At 43.2% G+C, this 20,843-nt stretch overlaps 1 protein-coding gene across 2 annotated transcripts in view; it reads right to left on the bottom strand.

Moving 5' to 3' along the window:
• The window catches only part of JUP (junction plakoglobin), a 46,172-nt gene that overhangs the window by 10,262 nt on the left and 15,067 nt on the right, over positions 1 to 20,843 (bottom strand). For both annotated transcript variants that reach the window (XM_073683307.1, XM_073683306.1), the window contains exons 2-7: positions 8,319 to 8,539; positions 5,788 to 6,038; positions 5,430 to 5,668; positions 5,137 to 5,338; positions 2,663 to 2,807; positions 1,307 to 1,410 (exon numbers count right to left, since the gene is read on the bottom strand). In XM_073683307.1, coding sequence (XP_073539408.1) covers positions 1,307 to 1,410; positions 2,663 to 2,807; positions 5,137 to 5,338; positions 5,430 to 5,668; positions 5,788 to 6,038; positions 8,319 to 8,532 — 1,155 coding nt within the window. In that variant the 5' untranslated portion in view covers positions 8,533 to 8,539. The remainder of the gene's footprint in view (positions 1 to 1,306; positions 1,411 to 2,662; positions 2,808 to 5,136; positions 5,339 to 5,429; positions 5,669 to 5,787; positions 6,039 to 8,318; positions 8,540 to 20,843) is intronic.

Here is a 20,843-nt window from a genome sequence, read left to right as displayed (position 1 = left end):
TGGGATCATTTACACCAGCCGTCATCGCTGAATCAAGACTGTACTGCAGACAGTATATATGGCCACCCTGTAAAAGTCCAGGTGGGAACGTGTACAAAACAGTTCTGCCCACAGCCTGAACCTACGCCCTGACACAACGATCACATGAGAAATGGGTATGGAGAGCGTCAGGAGTGGTGAAACCAGAGCTAGAGAAGACTTCCATCCATTCCACCAATGGTGGGAACTTTCCAGGATCACACAAGAGTCTCAGAATGGATCCATTTCTTTTTGTGTACCCATACATAGAGGAGCGTTGAACCACTATCCTTCACCTCTCAAGCGCACTATGTAAATGGGCATTATGGTATCTGAACTCTTCTCTAAGAAAAGAAGATTAACCACCATGTTTGCTTTCGACATTCCCCTGTCCCATCACCACTACAGGAGACCTCCCTTTGTCCTTATGCACATGCAGCATCGCCTTAGCTGAGCACACTTGTTTTAAATGAGAGAGTGGAATCTCTCAGCAATTAATGTTCAACTCTCACCGTAAAGGTATGTTCACACGTCAGATCTATGAAATCTAATACACACCGTTTTGTTTTCTGCATGTACTTTGAGCCCTTCTGCTTTTTGGCCAAGATGCAGCATGTCAATTACTGTTTTTTACCCCTTCAAATGTATGGGTGGAAAACACAAGTAAAAAATGATATAGAGATATATATATGTATGTATTGTACGCAGCGCTTTTCCGGACACTACTCATTTTTGGGACAGAAGAAAAAAAAAAAAAAAATCACTGAAAATTGTTTGGACGCATTAGGAATCTGCTGATTCCAACGCCCCATGACACAAGGTCCGTATGTCTCATGTCATTTCATGAAAGAGGTCATAGTGCCGATAGCTAGTACATGGCGTATGGTGTAATCATTGGCTTCCTTATAAACAATATTGCTTCATTTAGTAATTTAGACTCTCTATGACAAACACTTCCCTTTTGTCAGATAGGGAAACCAGACATTTCTCCGAAGACCTCATGTCTTTCTATAAAAACCATCATATGGTTCCTGTACAGATATTTTTGGACTTTAACATGAGTATTTCCTTATATGTAAATGGACATAATTTGGAGGCTTTAATATACAGTATGGCTCCATCAGCTTACAAGATCTAATAATGTAGATTTGTGTGAAGAGTAACCATGGACTACAGCACCGAGTCATGCCTGTAGATCACCAACCGTACACCAGTGGTACCCATCAATCATCTACCGGCCGCACTTAATGATCAGCATCAATATTTTTCCAATGGTCGCGTTCCTCACCTGTTTAGTGGCCACATCAGACAGATTTCTCAGAGTCCACAAGCAGTTCTGTACAAGCCTAGGGCTGGAGCTGGTGAGATGTTTTCCCAGAGCCTGCATTCCCCCTAGAAGCAAAGACTACAATTAAAGAGCTACCAAAGGATGATTAGAAACGATAAAAAGGCTGACGAGACCCAAGGTAACCACAAAAAGCACGCCGTGACATGTACCTGGTCCTAGTGTTTACAACAGCCTGAAACGCGACATGATCCTTCAGGCCAAAACTAAAGATTATGCTATTAACATTCCTAAGTGGTAATTTTCACTTTTATCTTGGCTCATGAAGAGATATCACTCTTGTGGGGGTAGAAACTTAGCCCTTGGCTACACAAGGTCGACACATCCATTAATGTTTCTATACTATAGACAAAGGTAAAAGCGAATTAGATCTATAGACCATGAGCAGAAGGATCACAGCACCTCAACCTTGAAGACTGCTTGTCCAAACATAAAAATGGATGAAGATGTGGAAAGTCGAACTCTGGTGACCTGCACTTAAGCAGCACACCTAAGGAGGGCAATCACTTCCACACCATAACACATGACTTCTAGGATCTCCACTCCTGAGGATAGGACTACATGGCTATGCTTCCCGTGTGAGCCAGCACTGCACGCAGACATGTGTGACCGGTTATGGAGTAGCTTTTGTATGCTTGGTGCCTTCCAGCCATGCCAGAACACATCACAAAGGGATGTCTGACGGCTCAGAACAGACGGACTAGCAGCTGACTGAGTGGAAAGCAGCGGAATTAGTGGAGAAGGATTACGGAAAAAAAAAAAAAATCACAACAACAGATTAAAGGAAAATTGTCCTCCTCCTCTGCAAGAATGCAGAAGTTTCAGTCATACATCACCAGAAACTGAGAAAGCCCCACTCCCACTAAGAGGTCACCGTATGATCTTAGTCTTAAAGGGGTACTACAGGATTAGAAAAACATAGTAGTTTCCCTCCATAAACAGTATCAAATCATGACCTTACATGAACACCCATGGTATGTCGTTCCGAGTGGTCATGGGCATCTTCACATAGCGAAGTAAAAAAAGTGGAACAACCAAATTCAAATTGTGACCTTATAGACTGGGCAAACCAAAAAAAAAGCAAAAAGGAAATGTTGTGGCCACAACTGAGAAGCTATGGTACATAACATCCACAGCTGTATCTACAGCTGTATCTACAAAGTATTCCTCTGGGATCTTCTACTTTCCTCACCACTTTGTGGCTAAAAACACAGACAGGGAAAAGGGAAGGGAGGAAACATATGTTCTTCTACCACTCAAAAGTCTTTAGTGCCAAATGGGTCACCACAAAGTCCTTACCAGCTTCAACTATGGCGGGCTTGTTGCTTGGGCATACGGACAAGACTTTTAGCACTCTGCTGGTCGTCCACAAAAGCTTCTCGTAGTTGTATGTCCTCATGATCTGCACCAGACCTTGAGGTCCTCCGTTGGCCAGGATGATGAGCTGTGGAGATGCAGAGGTACGAGTTAGTTTAGTAGACCCTTATTCAATGCTACTACAACACTTTAAATAAAAAACATTGCCATTAATTTCTGCGCTTGCTTCTCAGATACTCTACTCTTTAGTAATACCCATTTGTAAGGTAGAGTCGGAGGCCGATCAGAAAATGAAGACCTCTATTGTCGGGAGCTTGGAATCTTCTCACAGATGTAAAAGGTGCTGAATTCTCAGCAAATGGACTATTTTTGACCAAGAAATGTCCATGGGTTGTGGGTGATATTATATTCACTTGAATAGGCCAAAGGATAAAATGCAAGACCCAGCCATGGCCAAAACAATTGCAGTTTCTGGATTTTATTTTTCACTTCAAAACTTTACAAAATCTGGTGTTACTAGGTTAAAAAGGGATCTCCGTAATTAGGAAAAAAATAATGTCTGCTTTCTTCAAGATATAGTGCCTTCCCGGTCCATGGGTTGTGTCCGGTGGTGGAGCACAGCTCCTTTGAAGTGAATGGAGAGGATCTGTAAAACCACACATTGTCTGTACATAAAGTTGGCGATGAAGTCATGTTTACTGCAAGATCAAGTATCTTACTGCAGATTATAAATGGCAAGGCCAAACCGGGAATGCGGAAGGCACTGATTAGTACGTATACACTGGGGATATCATTATCTAGATACATACAGGATTAGGTCTAAGTAGATATTTATAGATAATTGATCCAAGAGCTGTTCAAAATTGCCCTCACCACCTTGCTCTTTATTTAGATAGGATCTTTTTTTGGGGTGGGGGTGGGGGGCAGAAGGTGGTGGTAATGTGCCTTCTTTCCACAGTTATTCATTTGACATTGCAGATCTTCCTGAAACACAGATTTCAAAGCCTTCATGCTTTATTATGTGGTTTGGACGGCAGCTTGTTACAATAGGCGCGGGTGCAGTACGCATCTGTTTATTACAATCAAGGACAAAGCGAGCACACAGAAATTACATCCGTAGACCGGTATCTGACTTCTAACTGAGGGAGCAAAGAAATATTGCAATAGATGTTTCCTATAAATTGTGTTTAGCACTATGGGACAAGGTCATCATTCTGCGGAGTCCACTTTTTAAACCCAATGATGCTATGAATGCATAAAGTCATCCATACAAATGTGTTTTCCCATTTTTGATGGCCAGTTTACCCTGAGAAATGTCCCTTAAAGGATTTCATTTTTGTCAGAAGTTCTGCTCAGTGGAGGTCTCAGAGGTTAAAATGAAGGGCCAGAAGCCCAAGATCAAGTCTGTTCCATCATGCCAGGTCTCAATAAGAAGTGACAGTAAGAGACCGATTCATCATAGCTTTTACACCAGAAAATTTGTCATTAAAGGTTTTAAAAAGTTGCAAAATATTTGTGCAGCGCATCATTGTGCAAACGTTCTTGCAACATTTTGTGTTTTCATGCCAGTTTGAAGCTGCTCCACCAATTTGGGTTTAGCTAGGAGTGGCTACACCAACCTGTCACATATTGCAAAAGTGTCAGCGTTTTGCAAAGTGGCAGCACGGTGGCTCAGTGGTCAGCACTGTTGCTTTGCAGTGCTGGGGTCCAGGGTTCAAATCCCACCAAGGAGAACATCTGCAAGGAGTCTGCATGCTCTTTCTGTGTTTGCCTTTGTTTCCTCCGGGTTCTCCAATTTCCTCCCACACTCCAAAAAACAGACTGATAGGCAATCTAGATTGTGAGTCCCAATGGGGACAGTGATAATGATAGCGCTATATAAGTAATGCATAATAAATAAAAGCATTTCTGAATTAGCATTGCTGGTAAGGCTCAATGGAGGCACATGCCACAGAGAACATGCGCCAAATTCATTAGCTGGTGTGCACCTCTATGAATTTGGTGCATCATACTGCAGCAAACCCTTTTTTAATTCTGGTGTACCCAAAGTATCCGCCCTATAAGCGAGTGAGCGAATGAGCATTTCCCGATACTCAACCAGTGTCAACAGGCTGCCAATCACCTGAAGCAAAATGCTAACTCGTTGGGTGAAATTATTTTACACCTGTGCAATTATCACCATTCTCGGCAGCACATAATCCTGTGTAAATAGGACCTGTGCTGCTGAGAACAATGGCTATGCACACAGAATGATTATATTAACAATCAGTGTGTATGGAAGTACGGTCGGCGAATCTTAAAAAAAAAAATAAAAATAAAAAAGCTGGTAAATGACTGCCGATTGGCTTTTATGAGGCCAAATCACCGCTCATTTAATGTGGTGGATTGGCTAGTCTAAATCCATGCTCAACTTCGGCAGCGATAGTCTCAGTTTTCACTACGTCATGTCGGCTCACCTTGCTCTCCTGATTTCCATATGCTAAGAGTTGCAGACAATCTGTTGTGATAGCTAAAAATTTGGGGTTATTCTTGTTGAGTAGTGGGACCATTTTCTGCAATCCATCGGCCAAACGTACGGCCATCTTGGCACCTTCCTGGTAGAGCAGGAGATTGTGCAGAGTCGTAATGGCATAAAATAGCACAGACTCCACAGGAGAGCTAGAACATAAATATAAAAGATTCAATTGTGATACCTGTATAGAAAAAAAAACTATCGGTTTTAATGGTCTAAGCTTGGTGAGAAGGTTACCTAAGCATTCGAACGAGAGCAGGAATTCCTCCAGACTTGAAAATGGACAACAGCCCTTCTCGATGGTGGGACAAGTTGTGCAAAATGCTGGTGGTACAACGGGCAGTTTCCATGTCGCTTGTGTTCTGCATGGTACGTACAACGGCTGCAACGATCTGTGGGGACTGCATCAGTGCTCTGCGGGATGCTTCCTTTTTAGAGAGCTGGTTAACGATCATGGAGGCCTTGCTCACCACCACCTGAGGGAATAAAATGAGGACACTCGTGTCACTTAGATCCTTCATGTTCCTGAACTTTACCTTTTTATCCCTCAAACATTTCCCCTAACCGCACTTCTCTAGATTTGTTATGACCTTACCGGATCCTCATCGTTCAGGAGTTTGGTCAGTTCAGGGATGGCACGGGTGGCCAGTTCAGCATCATCTTGGTAGTTGATGAGGTGGACAATGGCAGATTTCAGCATCTGTGAAGGTTCGGCAAGCTTCTGCACATTGGTCTGTTGCCCGTCAATTTGTGTTGTCAATAGGTAAGATGAGTCTTCCACAGTTTCTGGATACATAGCTGCACGAACACGCTGGGCTCGTGTCATGGCAAGCTGGGACTCCATGTCTACGAGATGAAGGAAAAGAAGATGAAAACCCCAAATTAAAAGTTCTTGAAATTTCTCAGCAACTAAATAGTATATAGAACGGTCTGAATTAAGGTTCAATGTATGAAAATGCCCCAAAAAATGCAAAAAAGCGCCCTCTAGCTGGAACAGTATATCAAACCCGGCCATCTCCAGTAGTCACAGAGAATGAGTGAAGCAGAGGGCCAAGCACTCAACCTCCACTCCATTCACACAAAGCTCAAGGGATTAGTAGGGGTCACAGCAGTTAGACCCCCAGCGATAGGGAACTGAATCCCTATACAGAAGATAAAGGATAACTTCTAAACTTGGAACAAACCCTTTAAGGGTTCTTTCCATTTTATAATGTGAAGGAATATTACGGAATATGCTCTCACTTTATGATCACTGACCTCTGGGAATAAACTGGGTGCAGGATGAGTATGGCACTGTCACCACTTGGCCATTTATTCCTGCACAGTGATGTCCGCCATCCATAGTGCAGGAACCTATAGCATGCCTCCATTTCTTAATGCGGATCCTCAGGAGCAATATATATCTTTGAAAGGAATCCCCCTTTAAAGGGAAGTTCCAAGAAAATGAGGACTTATTACCTTTTTTTCACTCAGATGCCATAGATCCCAATAGCCAACCACAATATAAAGGAAGATTTACGGAGCTCCCTGCTAGCCACATTAGATACGGGCAAACGGAGCAAAGTCTTCTCAAGCGGCTATTCCTACCCCCATCCTCACAACCTATTTACAGTGTAGTTGGCTAATTACCCAAAACTGTTAGTCGGGAGAATCATGGAGTTAATTAAAAGCAACAAAGAAAATGGCTAACAAGACGCACTTGGCAAACATACAATGCATTACAGTCCATTAAAATTCTCCTTGCAAAGCAGTGACTGCGTAGCGTGAACAGTATGGGCTGGTTAAATAAAAAGGGGAGAAAACGTACGTCAAGGTAACACGGATATGTCCATGAAAATCAATAGTTCTTAATAGAAGTTGCAAACGCAGTTCCAAAGCCCAGGACGGGTGTACGGTACTGCAGCTGTACCCAGATCAGGGCTGCAGCCTAGGCTGGCAGTATAGGAATCGCCATAAGGACCCAAACAGCTTCTAAAGAGCTTGCTTAAATATGCTGCAGACAAATGCAGGGTAACAATGAAGCCTTTATGCCGCTGCCCAAGGTCGGAATCGCTGCCACGCTAAGGCGCTGGTGCCAGCTGCAATAAAAGGAAATGTTACAGTTTCCCCTGGAAATTCACACGGAAGAGACATGCTGCGAGGAGCACAGGCAAACAATAACCTTGTATGGTACGCGCTATCTATGGACACCCCTCCGGGCTGACAAAGGAGTGGGACACAAACGAGAAAGACTGCCACTGTACTGGGGACATCTCTGTATAAAGTTGGCGCCTGAAGGTCAATATAATCAGATAGGTCAAGCAGCACTACAACGACAAGCAAATATACTATTACTACAACTAGAATAGCCAATACCAGTGTCTACAAGCTATCATATTAAGGCCCTCATACAAATTACATTACAGTGGGTCAAAACTTATTTATGGCGGGAGCAGCCAATCACATGATATTTTTGGGGGCTCACTGACAGATGGCATCATGGAAGAGAAGGGTTGGGCCGTTATCTATAATGCCAGATCCTTTAGTTCTCAAGGAAGATAAGTCGCCCCCACATCTATCTGGAATATAATTTCTCCCATCTCCAAAGCAAATGTTCATGGGTATGGGAAGACTCGGGAGAGATGGCTGATGGGTGAGCTAGGGTTCATCCAATAGCTCTCTCCTGACTGTCCATAGTCTATAATGACATGCTAAAGCGGCAATATCACGACTACAGTATATATGACTGCTGCAGCCAATCACTCGGCTCAGTGATTTGGACCCAGCGATTGGCTGCAGTTTTCAGGTGTGATGTTGGTCATGGCGTCATACCTGCAGCATGCAACAAAGACTGGGGGCAGCGGCATAAGGCTGGCACTGAAGCGGGGAAGGGGATCGGTGAGTAAAGTTCAGTTTGTTACTTTGTAAGCAGTGGAAGCCTATCGGGTGAAAGAATGTAGCATAACAATTTCACGCAATCCCCATTGCTGCCATTGCTGAAGCGGTGCCAAAGTGGGAGGTATGGTGTTTTTATTTTACAAGGGGGACTTAATTTACAAAAGGGACTTAATTTACAAAAGGGGTTTCCTAGGTAGTGAACAACCCCTTTAAATTTGGAAAAGTGCCATTCACTCCTAAAGAAAATACCTGGTCCTTGCTGCTGTTGCTGTGAGTATGTGGTGGTCTTCACGGTGGTGTACTGTTGAGAGTAGCCCAAGTCGTCATCGTCCATCAGCACGGTCTTGCCATTCAGCGATGGTGCCGAGGTGTTAATTCCAGAGTTGATGCCGGAATCGTAGGTGTAAGTTTTCTGCCACTCCGTGACCTTAATGGGCCGCTCCGCTACCTCGATTAACTCCATTCTACTTCTGTGGAGAAGAAAACAGTGAGGATCAGTTACATCTGCTCAGCTCATTTACCCGCAATACACAGCGCACCGCGTCCACATGAAGCCATCTGTTTGCTAAGAGAACTGGTAGCTAAACATAAGCACGAGACAACACTAAATCCATAGTTGACGTATGAAGGAAACCGTACAGTCAATGCCGCCTAAATGTGCAGATGACAAGTATGCAGGTAATAGAAACTAAAGGGATATGTTCTGCCCCTTTTAGGAAGAATTCTGGTGTTTGGGAGATATTCAGCTGCTCCAGAGAGGAAAAAACTAAAACCTCACAAGGCATTTACAGCTGGTGTGCTTGGTGAAAATGTTTTATGCAGGAGACAGCAGGCGTGTAGTAATGGGATGAGAAAAAAGCGGCAGCCATTCTCGGAGCACAGGCAATGCATTGGGTGGCACAAAGGTCTGTGGGTCTCCGACAAACGTACAGATATACTATACTACAACAAAGTTCGAGTAATACAGACGACATGCTATACTATGTTCACCATCACCATGTTAATAGCAATACGCTCATTAAGTAATGCTATTAATGGCTGGATACACAGTTGGGTAGCTACAACTTACGAGAGGGGCCTGGGAAGAACAGATGCTGGAAGACAATATTCCCAGTTTGATGTCAGCAGATGCTCTGCAAAATGCATTTTTAAATATAGTTTTGGAATTGGGATAGACGCTGAGCAGTCCCATGGCTCTAAAGGAATTGGCAAGCCAAAAATCCCATTATCACACCCCTGATCCTCTTCACCGTGGAGGAAATAATCATCAGTGAGCTTTCATGGCAGAAGATGAGTCTTCAGAGCAAACTGACATTACTACATCAAGATAAAAGAACATGAGTTGGCCAATTAAGCCAAGTTAGGACATGCAATATCAAAGTTACTCCGACAATATATATCCGTGGTCAGATCCAGCCAACTTTACTTGGCCATAGACCTTAGATCGTTTGCAGTTCCACCAAAATCTCCTTCAGCTGTCAAGTGATATTTCATGCCAGTGGTTAACAGGCGAGAAGTGATGTATAGTTTCTTTTGAACATTGGCCATACATGGTCTCATTTTTTGGCCATACATCAGAACCTCTCCAGATCCTCCAGAGCGTTCAACTCATCAGTCACTTGTCATAGTAAAGTGTTCAAACCTAGTTCTGCCAATAATGAGGAAGGGAAGCATCTCCATGTCAGAAGACTGGAAAATACCTCAATGGCAGCACATCTTGGCACGATATCTCAACCTTGCTTAATATATATGCACACATGAGTATTTGCAGAAGATTTTTTCAGCACCAAAACCCAGAGTGATGGCAGGAAAACTTGTGTAAAATACGCACATTGACAAATGTTTTAATGTGTGTTTTAATGTTTTTTTTTCCTTTATTTGTATTAAGAAAAAAAAAAAAAAAAACGCTGCAAAAATTGGAAAAAATGTTTTGCTGGATCTAATCACAAAGGAAAAAATAAGCAATGTGTGCATGAGATTTCAGAAATCTTATTCATTCACTTTACTGGTACTGTAAAATGCTGTGTTTTTTTCCCTTGAAAAATGCAATGTGTGAACAGGCCCTTAGTCATCTTTAAAACAATCTCTGTTTAGGAGTTTCATTTCAGAGAAGACTGGTTTGTGTAAAGTAGTCATGTGATGAGGTTTGTTGATGGGGCGGACTCCATCTATAGGTGGCACCAGAGCTCTAGTTTTTTTCCCCCTCTTCGAGGAAAGCTAATTTGCCTTCTCAGGGAGTGTAACCTGGCATAAAAGTCTTACTAAGCAAGGAGACACAGTAGCCAACTTTGAAAAAACATTTTGAGAAAGTCAGTTTGAATGGAAGCCAAATGGCCTGATTACATACTTTGAAATCAAGCATCCAGGAGTAGGATCTCTTTGGAAATGAAAACCTAGTTTCTGGAGAGTTTTGTGCAAGTTTGGTGAGGCTTGGGAGATTCGCCAACTCTTCCGCAAGGTCTTCCCTGAAAGATGGCAAATACGCCTTATTCTAAGCGCATCAATCAGTGCTACAGCCATACTACAAGTAAACTGATCAGCTTGTTACTACTGTATTATATCACTGCCATGTTTGAATGCGCTACAGGACCATGTAAAACAAATAAAACTATTAAGGGAGTTGTCCAGTGATAGGTGATAACTTGTTGATGTGTGGGGTGTCCGACCACTGGGACCATCACTGATTGGCAGAATGGGCAGCTTTATCCCTGTCAGTATGTGGCGCAGTGGGCATGCTCGACTGCTCTCCATTCATTCCCTAAGGGGCTGTTGAGCGCAGCGCCCGGCTTTTTCTGGTTACCCTATAGAGAATCAATGGACCACTCAATTTTGTAACCGGGATAAAAAAATTCCCGTTTTGGTCCTTAAGTGCAGTTCCCAGAGGTCAGCAAGTTATCACCTATCCTGCAGAGAGGTGATCTAGGGATTGACCAGTTAAAGTGAAATTATTCATTTAACGTTTCAGCCAACACGGTAGAGTTTGCACCTTTTAGTTTGACCACAAGCAGTAATATGTAAGAGTCCTTGATGACCCCTTGGGCACTTCCACCCACCTGGAGCAAACCTGCAATTTCACATTGAATGGTATCAAAGTTGATCAGACAATATAAAAGTTATTTTTGGTCAAAGTTTGTAGTCCAATGTGGGACACTGGTGAAGGAAAGACCCATACAGACAAGACTGTGAAGCAGAAATGTTAGAAGACCATCTACTGAAGGTCTTTAGACAAAATAAGGTCACTCAACATGAAAACTTACAGCGAGAAAGCAAAATGATTCTTTAAAAGAGAAGAAAGACGACAGGGAGTGGAGGGAGAGGGGGGGGACGAGAAGACGCCTTGTTAGAGAATAATGTGCCAAATGGGGGTGCGGAAAAAAGAAAAATAAGCAAGACAACAAACAAGCAGAGACAAAGCCAGCTGCTCGTCAGAGGGCGGCACACCCTGATCTGGAATGTCAGCCTGTCACAGAGTCCCTGCTCAGGGCTTCCTCCGGAGTTACAGGGTGGGGGAGAAGCAGCCAAGCTGGTTTACCTAGAAAACGAGAGGCAGGGACCTGATGGAGATTTGGTTGCAGGGCTTTCTCCAGGCACAGGCTCATCTCTCAGCCGCCCCATGGGACTGGCGGACAAAGGGCCACTCAATGCGCTGATCACAAGCACAATGTGAAGAGTGTGTCAACACAATGTTACTTCAATGAGCCGCTGCAAAGGTTTTGTTAGCCTGGAAAATGCAGACATGCTCCCAGTATACGGGAAACAAAAAGGGCAAGCTTGATGCCAGGATTTGAGGGCACTTATCTGTGCTGCAATTGTGAGAACCACCTGGCTGTAACAGACAATTACAGCTGGCAGAACAAGGGACAGAGTGTCCCAGCGGGTAACACCAGGATCGAGTAAAGATGGAAATATGGTGCCAAGCTGTGCTCTAGTGCAGGGTTCCCCAACTCCAGTCCTCAAGGCCCACCAACAGGTCATGTTTTCAGGATTTCCTTAGTATTGCACAGGTGATAATTCCATCATCAGCACAGGCAATAGTTACATCACCTGTGCAATACTAAGGAAATTCTGAAAACATGACCTGTTGGTGGGCCTTGAGGACTGGAGTTGGGGAACCCTGCTCTAGTGGAAGAGGCAGAGCGTTACCGGGTGCAAAGTGCTCCTAGGCCACATAAGGAGGCACTAATATCATAAATGGCACGTGAGAGGTCAGCCGCTTATACGAGATTTTGGATTTGGAACAAGAAACTCCAGTAGGTCCGGGACCACCCTAAATGGCAGTTATTTATGGTTACGTAGAAGTATTTAGTTCTGCCTCTCCTAATTCTCCATTTGCCGACCCTCCTCCGCCATGTAACTAGGACACAAACCAGGAATGCGCCGATATCAGAACTGGTGGGGGCCATCAACAACAAGTTCGTACAGATCTCATATTAATCAAATTCCTTTATAGAAAACAGCAAGGAGGAAACTAAGCACAAGCTACATATTCACACATCGCTGCGGCTGCAAGCACTTGCCCTGTACACCATGATCTTCTGAGACTGGCACTGTGCACCATGCAGAAGATTCTTCTGGAAATGGTGTGCCCAGTGCTATTTTAACATGCCCGGCTCTGATGCCTCTCCCAAGCCTGAAAAACCTGGAGCTGCCTGTCAAGCACATTATCCTGCACTGCCGGGCATGTCTGCCACTCTGCTAAATAATGCACTGAGTGACACATTCACTTCCCATCTGAGGCAGGAGACCAGACTGGCAGAGGGGATCCGGCTGACTTAATGCTAAAGTACAGCGATTCCTACAAATTAAAAACAACAAATGGCGGCATTAATAATTTAGTGGCCAGTGTCCACATTGCATGTGCATTTAATACATGTGTTACCGCACTGGAAACTATCCAGGGCTGACGGGAACGTTCCTGGGGGAGGAGAAGGGGTGACATCATGAAGCCAAACCACAGTGACATCTGTCAGGTCAGATATACAATTCGTAATTCAGCAATGAATCGCAATGCCCCATGCCTCACTGTAAAACTAGCCATAGACATGATATTTATCTGCAGATCAAGTTCAATTTAGTAGCATCTGCATAAGAGTCACCCGGCAGATGTAGCTGGATCTGAGTCTGGCAATAGTCTGCAGAAAAATAGCCTATGTGCCCACGAAACATGCGACCGTGGGGACCCGAAAATGTCACTCGAGCACCCGCGATACTTGTTGCATACCGAAGCACCCTACTCAAGTAACGAACACTTGCGCTCATCACTATCCGTATGGAATCTGATTTTTTTCCTCTCACACCCATATGATTTCGGAGTGAAATCGCAGCAAGCTGTGATTTTTTACGGGTGTCAGACATTTATGATATAATAATGGCCTACCTAAAAAGGTTAGATCTTCAATATTGTAGTCCTGGACATACCCTTTAAACATTTTCCATCAAATAAGAGATGGGAGACCACCCAGGCACAGTTATTGGACTCATCGAATGTGTATGGCCATGCTTCTGGAATCCAGTGGGGCATGGATGGGAACGTTATATTGTTACCGAGCCATACCTATCTAACAATCCGCTAAGGTGAATTATGGCTTCTCATTGGATCGCAGGCCATGGTGAACATCACATGAGTTTTGAGCATGTGCACCTTCAGGATGTAATTTTCCGTCATAATTTGGATAGACTCTTTGTAGTAGGACACCGTAGGAGGCATGGTCAGCTGAAGCTGGTCTGACACATACTTGGGGTAGGATTTTTGCTGAATACCTCTAAGACCATAAGTAAAGGTCTATAACCATCTTACTATTAAGGCATGACGCAGAGAGGGCCATAGAGTGCAATGACAAAAATAGAGTTCAAGAGAACCCTTTCATGTTTTTTTCTTAAAGTATATAACTTCATATAGGCCAAGAAACTTGGTCTGCTAGGTTTCTGTGCCAGTCTATGAAAAAAAAAAAAAAAATTAAGGTCACTTTCACACCATTCCTGTCATTACGGTCTATGGCTCCATCTCATTTTAAGGGGGATTTAACCCAAAAACGTTCAGCACCGGTAATATGGCTTTGGCAATGCCCTTTTTTCTACATGGATGGATAGACCAAGCAAAAAATCCTTGCAAACAGCTCCATTCTGAATTAATGATACGTTTCCAGCATACTGACGCTCTGGACTGAAAACTTCCATTTTCTGTTCATTATAGCTGTGAGTGAAAGTTGCCACATAGAAGACGAGGTGCTACTCCCTGGAGGGGACACGTCAGATTGATCTCTGCTGGAACCAAGTGAGAGAGACGCAGCTGATGCCTGGCCATTACAAGAAACAAAGGCAATAATGGCGACTGGAAATGAAATTAAGGAAGACTTCTGCTGTAAACAGGTACAACTTAAGGATCAGACAACGGTGCTGTTCGGTGGTGCAAGAAGATCGGGAACCTCCTTCCTACAATCCATTTTAGACCTTAGATTGATTCTTTTGATAGTTTTAGCATTTTTTTTAATTTCATTAGATGGGGCACACACTTCAATTTCTATCGTCAAAACAAGAATACAGAGAAAAATTCTACGGTTTCAGCAAAGCATTTGTTCTTGAGGGATCTATGCTAAACACTTACAGGAAAGAAGCCCACACACATTAGATCAAAGTCTTATAAAATTGCCAATTTCGACCATAACGACCAATGGCCGTGTAGTTTGGTAAAAGAAACGATTGTTCGTTTCGACCAACCCCCCAAAAAATGTAATAGTTCTAAAAAAAAAAAAAAGTTGGGAATTTTGGATTTTTGTCTGATGTGCCCAATTGGCTGGGGAAAAGAGCCAATTTTGCCCAATGTATTTTGTGACGGGTTTGAGGCCAACACTGAACAAACTATCATTTGTTGGCACATCTAGACCGAACGTGCACGGGCGCCTTGACATTTCTTAGCTGCTTATGCACAGGATCATTTTATAGAAGCACGAAAAGGCATTAAAGTGACCATCTACCCTAGGACTGAAGAGTCACTTAACGCGTCTCATACACAATCACCCTACCCGACGGTGCCTTCTGTTTGCCTCCTCCGCTCTGGGTGGCATGGGGAGTGCAGGCACCCCATATCCTGAAGACAATGGAGAGCACGAGGTAGGGTGAATATATTTGAGCAATGTATAGTCACTTTTCAGTGCCAGTGTGGAGAGTTGCATTAATATGGAATTATAGGATATTTCCCGGTCTCTCCAAATTCATATAAAACCATATACGATATCTGAGGGGTACGACTGGGGGAGTGTGCTGCTCTATAACATGCTTTATTGTGTTGGTACGTGGTGGAATACGTTCCCATATGGAAGAGCAGTATGAACTTTTTGCTGTCATACAGGCCCTGTGCACATGTGTTCAATTTCAGCCATCTGGATCATCAAATATTCTGGATTATTACAGCAATAAATCCTTTTATACAACGCACTTAAAAGGAGAAGAGAACCTAGAAGAAAAAGGCCAACATGTCAATACAAAATCTGCTTCTGTTTCCTATTTGGTTGCCTTTCCCTCGCCTCATGTCCCACTACAAAGCGGTCCTGGAAAGGAGTGTCGAACGATCAGACTTTTTTGGATGATCGCACACCAGATAACTGGAATTGTATTATAGGCATCGCAAGAAAAAACAAAAAAGCTAAGCTCGTCTGAGTAATTGTGTCTGAAAGCGTTATTCCCAAGTGTAAAAGGTGACCGGTGATTAAAGGAAACTATACATTTGCTCTTTGGTCGTTGATCACATCTTTTACGTAGACATAAAAATCCTTGCTCGAAGGTAGCGCATCCCTCATGTAAACAGGGATGTGTTGCAGACAATGTAAACTGTATAGCGGTAAATGGGTGTCAGTGGGAACCATGGCACAAATTAACATTTGTACGAAATCCTACACCATTTGCAAACACTAGTAAATGAGCATCGATCGACTTGCTAAATTGATCAGCACTCATTAGGAGCAAGTATTTGCCCATGTACAAGAACGCCAACTTTCAATGAGGGCAAGCACAGGTAGACTAATGACCGCACAAAGGTTAGATATTACCGGGCTTTCAGCTTCAGTGATATTCATTACGGGTTAGGACATCCATACATACAAGTGGTGCCCCACTACCACCACCTAGAGAGGTGTTGCTCCTATATTCTTTTCAGGCCCCTTGATTCATATACAGACCATAAACTAGTCTAGTTAATGAAAAGTTCAACTATATATAAAAAAAAAATGATGTTTTGGCTTAAGTAGTTTAAAAAACACTTTATGCCTCAATTGGTTGATACAGTATATGTACATTTTCACTAAAATTCCTGATTTGATTCTCGGGTTTGTCTGTGCTGCCCTCCCCCCACTCCGCCACAAGACAAATTGGTCTTCTCAACTTGAGCAGTTGATGAGTTACCAGCTCTGCAAAGAAGCGAGTCCCCCAGCACCGCTGACAGCTCCGGTAACTGTGTGGATGTGTGACAGGCCAGGCATGAGCTGCGATTCTGAAAACCCCAAAGATGTCAAGCTAATTCTGATTAACAGGCCCTGACTGCCTCTACTCACTGCTGCTTGTTACAATTATCTACTTAATGGGAACAGAATGAGCCTTTCTGCAGGGCATGGCGGGAGAAGAAGAGACTCCGTTATCCAGGACATGTTCTTTAACAACCTCCAAAAAGGTCTTTTGGAAAAAAGGCACAGAAATGAGTAAATGTATAAAAAATCTAGAGAATCTTTCGGAAACGTAGAAGTGTCAAGCCTGTAAATTAGCAGAGCTCTACATAGGCAATATGGAGCAAGTGGTCTACGTTTCTTACCTTCCAAGGTAGAAGAGTGCTGACAAAGTCAACAATTCAGTCAATCTAGTCAAAATGGGTCCACATTTGGGGCTCTATAGATGAAAATCTGACTATACAATCCGTTGTAGTCATTCAATAGTTTTACAACCATCTTAACAGTCTGCAGCTACCTAGTCTACAAATGAGTCGAAAGCAGGGAGGAGGGGATGCAGCTACAGGTACTCTGTATATGCACACTAAGAAAAAAGAAAACAAATGGCGAGCACCAGCAGGAATCCACACCAAAGTAAAAGTAAACATCTGGCACCCAAAAAGGCATAGCATGCACCCGACCGTGTCAAGGAGTTAGGTGGGTTTCATCTTGAAACACCAAGAAAAAGAACGCGTGATTGAAATGTTCTAGGGACTAGAAAAGCATGGCTCCATTATGACAAAAACAGTCCCCATACCTGTTGAAAGGGTAAATTATTGAAGCTCAGCTTGATTCCAAAGATTCAAAGATTGTGAGCTGCATTACCAGACAACCCAAGGACAGTTGTAGCGCTGTTGTTTATCAGGTGGGGAAGGGAAGCAGCCATGTTTTCCTAACAGTAGACAATCCCTTCAAATGGTCACATGGAAAGAACAAGGATGTACTAAAAGCAATAGGGAATATATGTTCTTAGGAGTGGCATTTACAACTACGTGATATGATGGTATCTAGAGATACACATGACTGGTGTCGCTATATTCTCTACTTGGTTAATATCTACAGTGGTTTCAAACCAAAGTTTGAAGGTCAATCGTCAAACCCAAGAATATATAACAAAACAAAGATATCGGCCTGGTATATGTAACATGAGGTCACAGTGGAGAGGAGGCACCAGAGTCATAGCCATCAATATTAGAGACAAAAATTTTAACCCTTGTTACCCTTCACCACTCCCTCACTTGCCAATAATGCAGTTCCTCCAAAAGGGGATGGAGCCCACCAGAACTGGGCCCCTTCTTCATAGCAGCCCAATGACCTGCCTCGATGGTATTTACGCTCTATTACACAGCACATGTATTATTCTTGGTGGGTCATGAGTAGGTTTATGGGATGGTTGGAGTTAACCTAAAATAGGATATCATTCCTGCGGAGAGACAGATGGAAATGAGAATGATCCTTCCTGAGGAAGCGACATTGTTTAGCAGCACACAGTCTCGAGCACAATAAAATGTAAAATCCACTGCGGCCACTCTCTTCATGGGGTTTTGAAGTCCAAAGATTTTCACTTAAAATATCAATGTACCCAGAGATGCTGAAGCTCAGGACGGCTATCAGATGGATGAGGATAATCCTCCTTCTAAAAACTTCACCTTTTCCATTTAGGCGATCAAATACAATATTTGCTATGCCGAGTGACCATACGATTACTACAAGGAGAGTTTCTACAGGACGTCCTGCGTTTTTTGGTTCTCCGTTACATGTTCTCAGATGACATCCATCGTGTTGAAAGGAGAAGTAAAGACAAACAACATTTTTCATCATAAAACTTAAAAGGTCAGATTCTCGTCATACAAAATGGCTGCCATTGCTATGAACATAACATGTCTGATATCACTGTCGGTAACAGATTTCAGAACTTCTGAGGGGCAAAAAAAAGCACATTGATGGGCTTTGTGTGAGGAACTAATCTCCTGTAAGGGGTCACTTACAAATGATCACACTCATGGAGGAATGTCAACTAGAGGTAAGCCAAAGCTGAATAGTGGTGTTACCTTTCCATTGTGCAGACAGAAACCGGACAGATCTTGTATACCAATATGGACGACGGAGTAGACCGGAAAGGAATTTTAAGTTTCTACTATTTTTGTGCTGTGCCAACAACTTCTCATTTAGCTCTCAGGAGGGAGGTATTTTGTTATTTTGGGTCTACACGCAAGCTGGTAGAATTTTTATGAACAAAAAGTCTATTCGCACAAGTTTCAGTTATATCCAAAACAAGTTATTAAAAAAAAAATATTAAAATTGAATAGGTGTAATCTATGGTGGAATCATGTTCCTAATTTGCCTGCAGTGCCCCTGCAGGAGAATTGAAGTACTACCTGGCTCATTGAAATCAATAGGCTGTGTATGTAATGCATGGCTCTGCTAGGGCCTCTTAAAGATCACCTTACAGTGGATTTTTTTTGTATTTAAACAGAATAACCCTTCTCATTGGTGCTGCTCTACCGATTCTGGAACTGCCTCTCCGTTTCAAAGTTATGCGCCCAATTAATAATGGTGCAAATTTTCCCTTCAACCAATTGGGTGTATACCACAGAGCTTCTCTTTGGGGAGGCCATGTTTTGATTGGCTAGCATCAGAGGAGAAAAAGCAAACGTCCAGAGATACTCTGTGGTATACGCCCAGTTGGTTGAAGATAAAATTTGCATCTTTGTTATTGTGGGGGCGATGTGAGGAGGGGGAGGAGACAACTTTGAAACAGAGGAGCACGGAAGAAAAAAAGAAAAACTTCCAGAATCAGTGGAGCTATTAAAAGGTTTCAGTTTAGATTAAAAAAAAAAAATACAGTGAAAGGTCTTCTTTTAGACACTTGCCATCATTTGCAACCGTTCCTACTGAAGCAAACAAACTGGTACACATCATTATGAGGAGCATGTAGACGATGTCAGTGTATACACATATAATTATCTACCATTTGTGCCATCAAAAGTCTTAAAACATCAAAGGCCATAGAACATGAGCAAATATTGACCTAGCTTGCATGTCCTCAGATGGCATAATTCTGGCACATGGGTTCACTTATTATGCCATAGGCAGTCGCAGCAAGTCGTAGTTAATCATTGAACTTGCTCCAGAAAACTCACCCATAATCAAAAACCCAGGACCATACATTTCTTAGATCCCTTTAATTGTCGGGTACCTGGCTCTTACACTGAGCTCTTTCTTGTCATCAGAGAATCATGTCTGTATCTAGTCTGGCTCCAGAAGTCTGAAGCATATTGTTAGTGCCTGAACTACAGTATGTAAATTGCCTCTTCAGAATTACAGTATAGAAGGGATTCCAAGTTAAGGGTAAAGTAATTAACTATTGAAGAACAGTGAACGATACTGGAGGGAGCAGGCATAGCGCTCAGGCAAGAGTGCAGGCATATGGTCTACTGGTGGACCCTTGCCAGTAGAGAGGTTGACCTTCTGCCCTAGTGACTCTGTAGATTGGCAAAGTGTCTCACATTCGTGACGTCTCCACCCCAGTTCTGGTTAGGTCACTAGACCCTGCTGTCCATACACTATAGTCAGCTGGCATTAACTGCACCAAAAACAAGAGATTACTTCTAAGAAAGAATATATCTAGCTGAAAACCTAGGAAAATAGGAGCCAAGACAAGGTTCCTGGAGGCAGACCAAAATGTAGTTTTCAAATTAAGTGGATCCATTAAATTTCGTTGCGGATGTCAGGTGCCAGGTAAATGCATCCAGAAGGTGCCTAGTTCACTATACAACGGCAAGGCACCAGCCCCAAAAAGGGCGCTCAGCAAAGCCGCCCTAAGAACCTTTGCCATTTTTGATCGTATCCCAGCAGTATGGCAGTTTTTAGATCTGTCCACTTTTTGGTTGGTGTGTGTCAGCCATTGTTGCTGTGGCCCAGAGCTGCGAGTTTTGCCTAATGGCATGGGTGCTGTGGGGCCCCTGGGTCACTCCCTCTGTTAGTGCAGTCTTACGGCGGTCACAGTGCAGCACCAACCAGATTTGGGGCCCACTGAGGGGGATCGTCGTTACATGGAAGTGGACTTCTACAGTCTGATCAAAATGTTAATCAAAGACCCTCGTGTTCAGTTTTGAACATTTCGCAGGGATGAACGCTATGTGTAATCAAATCCAGATACTTAACTGTAGGAGATGAAAAGCAGTAGAGGAACCATAGCCTCAGACGCTCATAAAACGTGTCCATTAGAGCAATCTTTACATGAGATCCTACGCACTAGAGCTCCCGTTACCGTTCAGAGTCAGCATTGAGATTTTAT

The sequence above is a fragment of the Phyllobates terribilis genome, unplaced genomic scaffold (assembly GCF_046119375.1).
Source record: "Phyllobates terribilis strain yellow unplaced genomic scaffold, ASM4611937v1 Scaffold_5__5_contigs__length_657084704, whole genome shotgun sequence".
Lineage (NCBI taxonomy): Eukaryota > Metazoa > Chordata > Amphibia > Anura > Dendrobatidae > Phyllobates > Phyllobates terribilis.
Note: the sequence above shows the minus strand (reverse complement) of the source record. Positions and strands in the feature narration are given on the sequence as shown.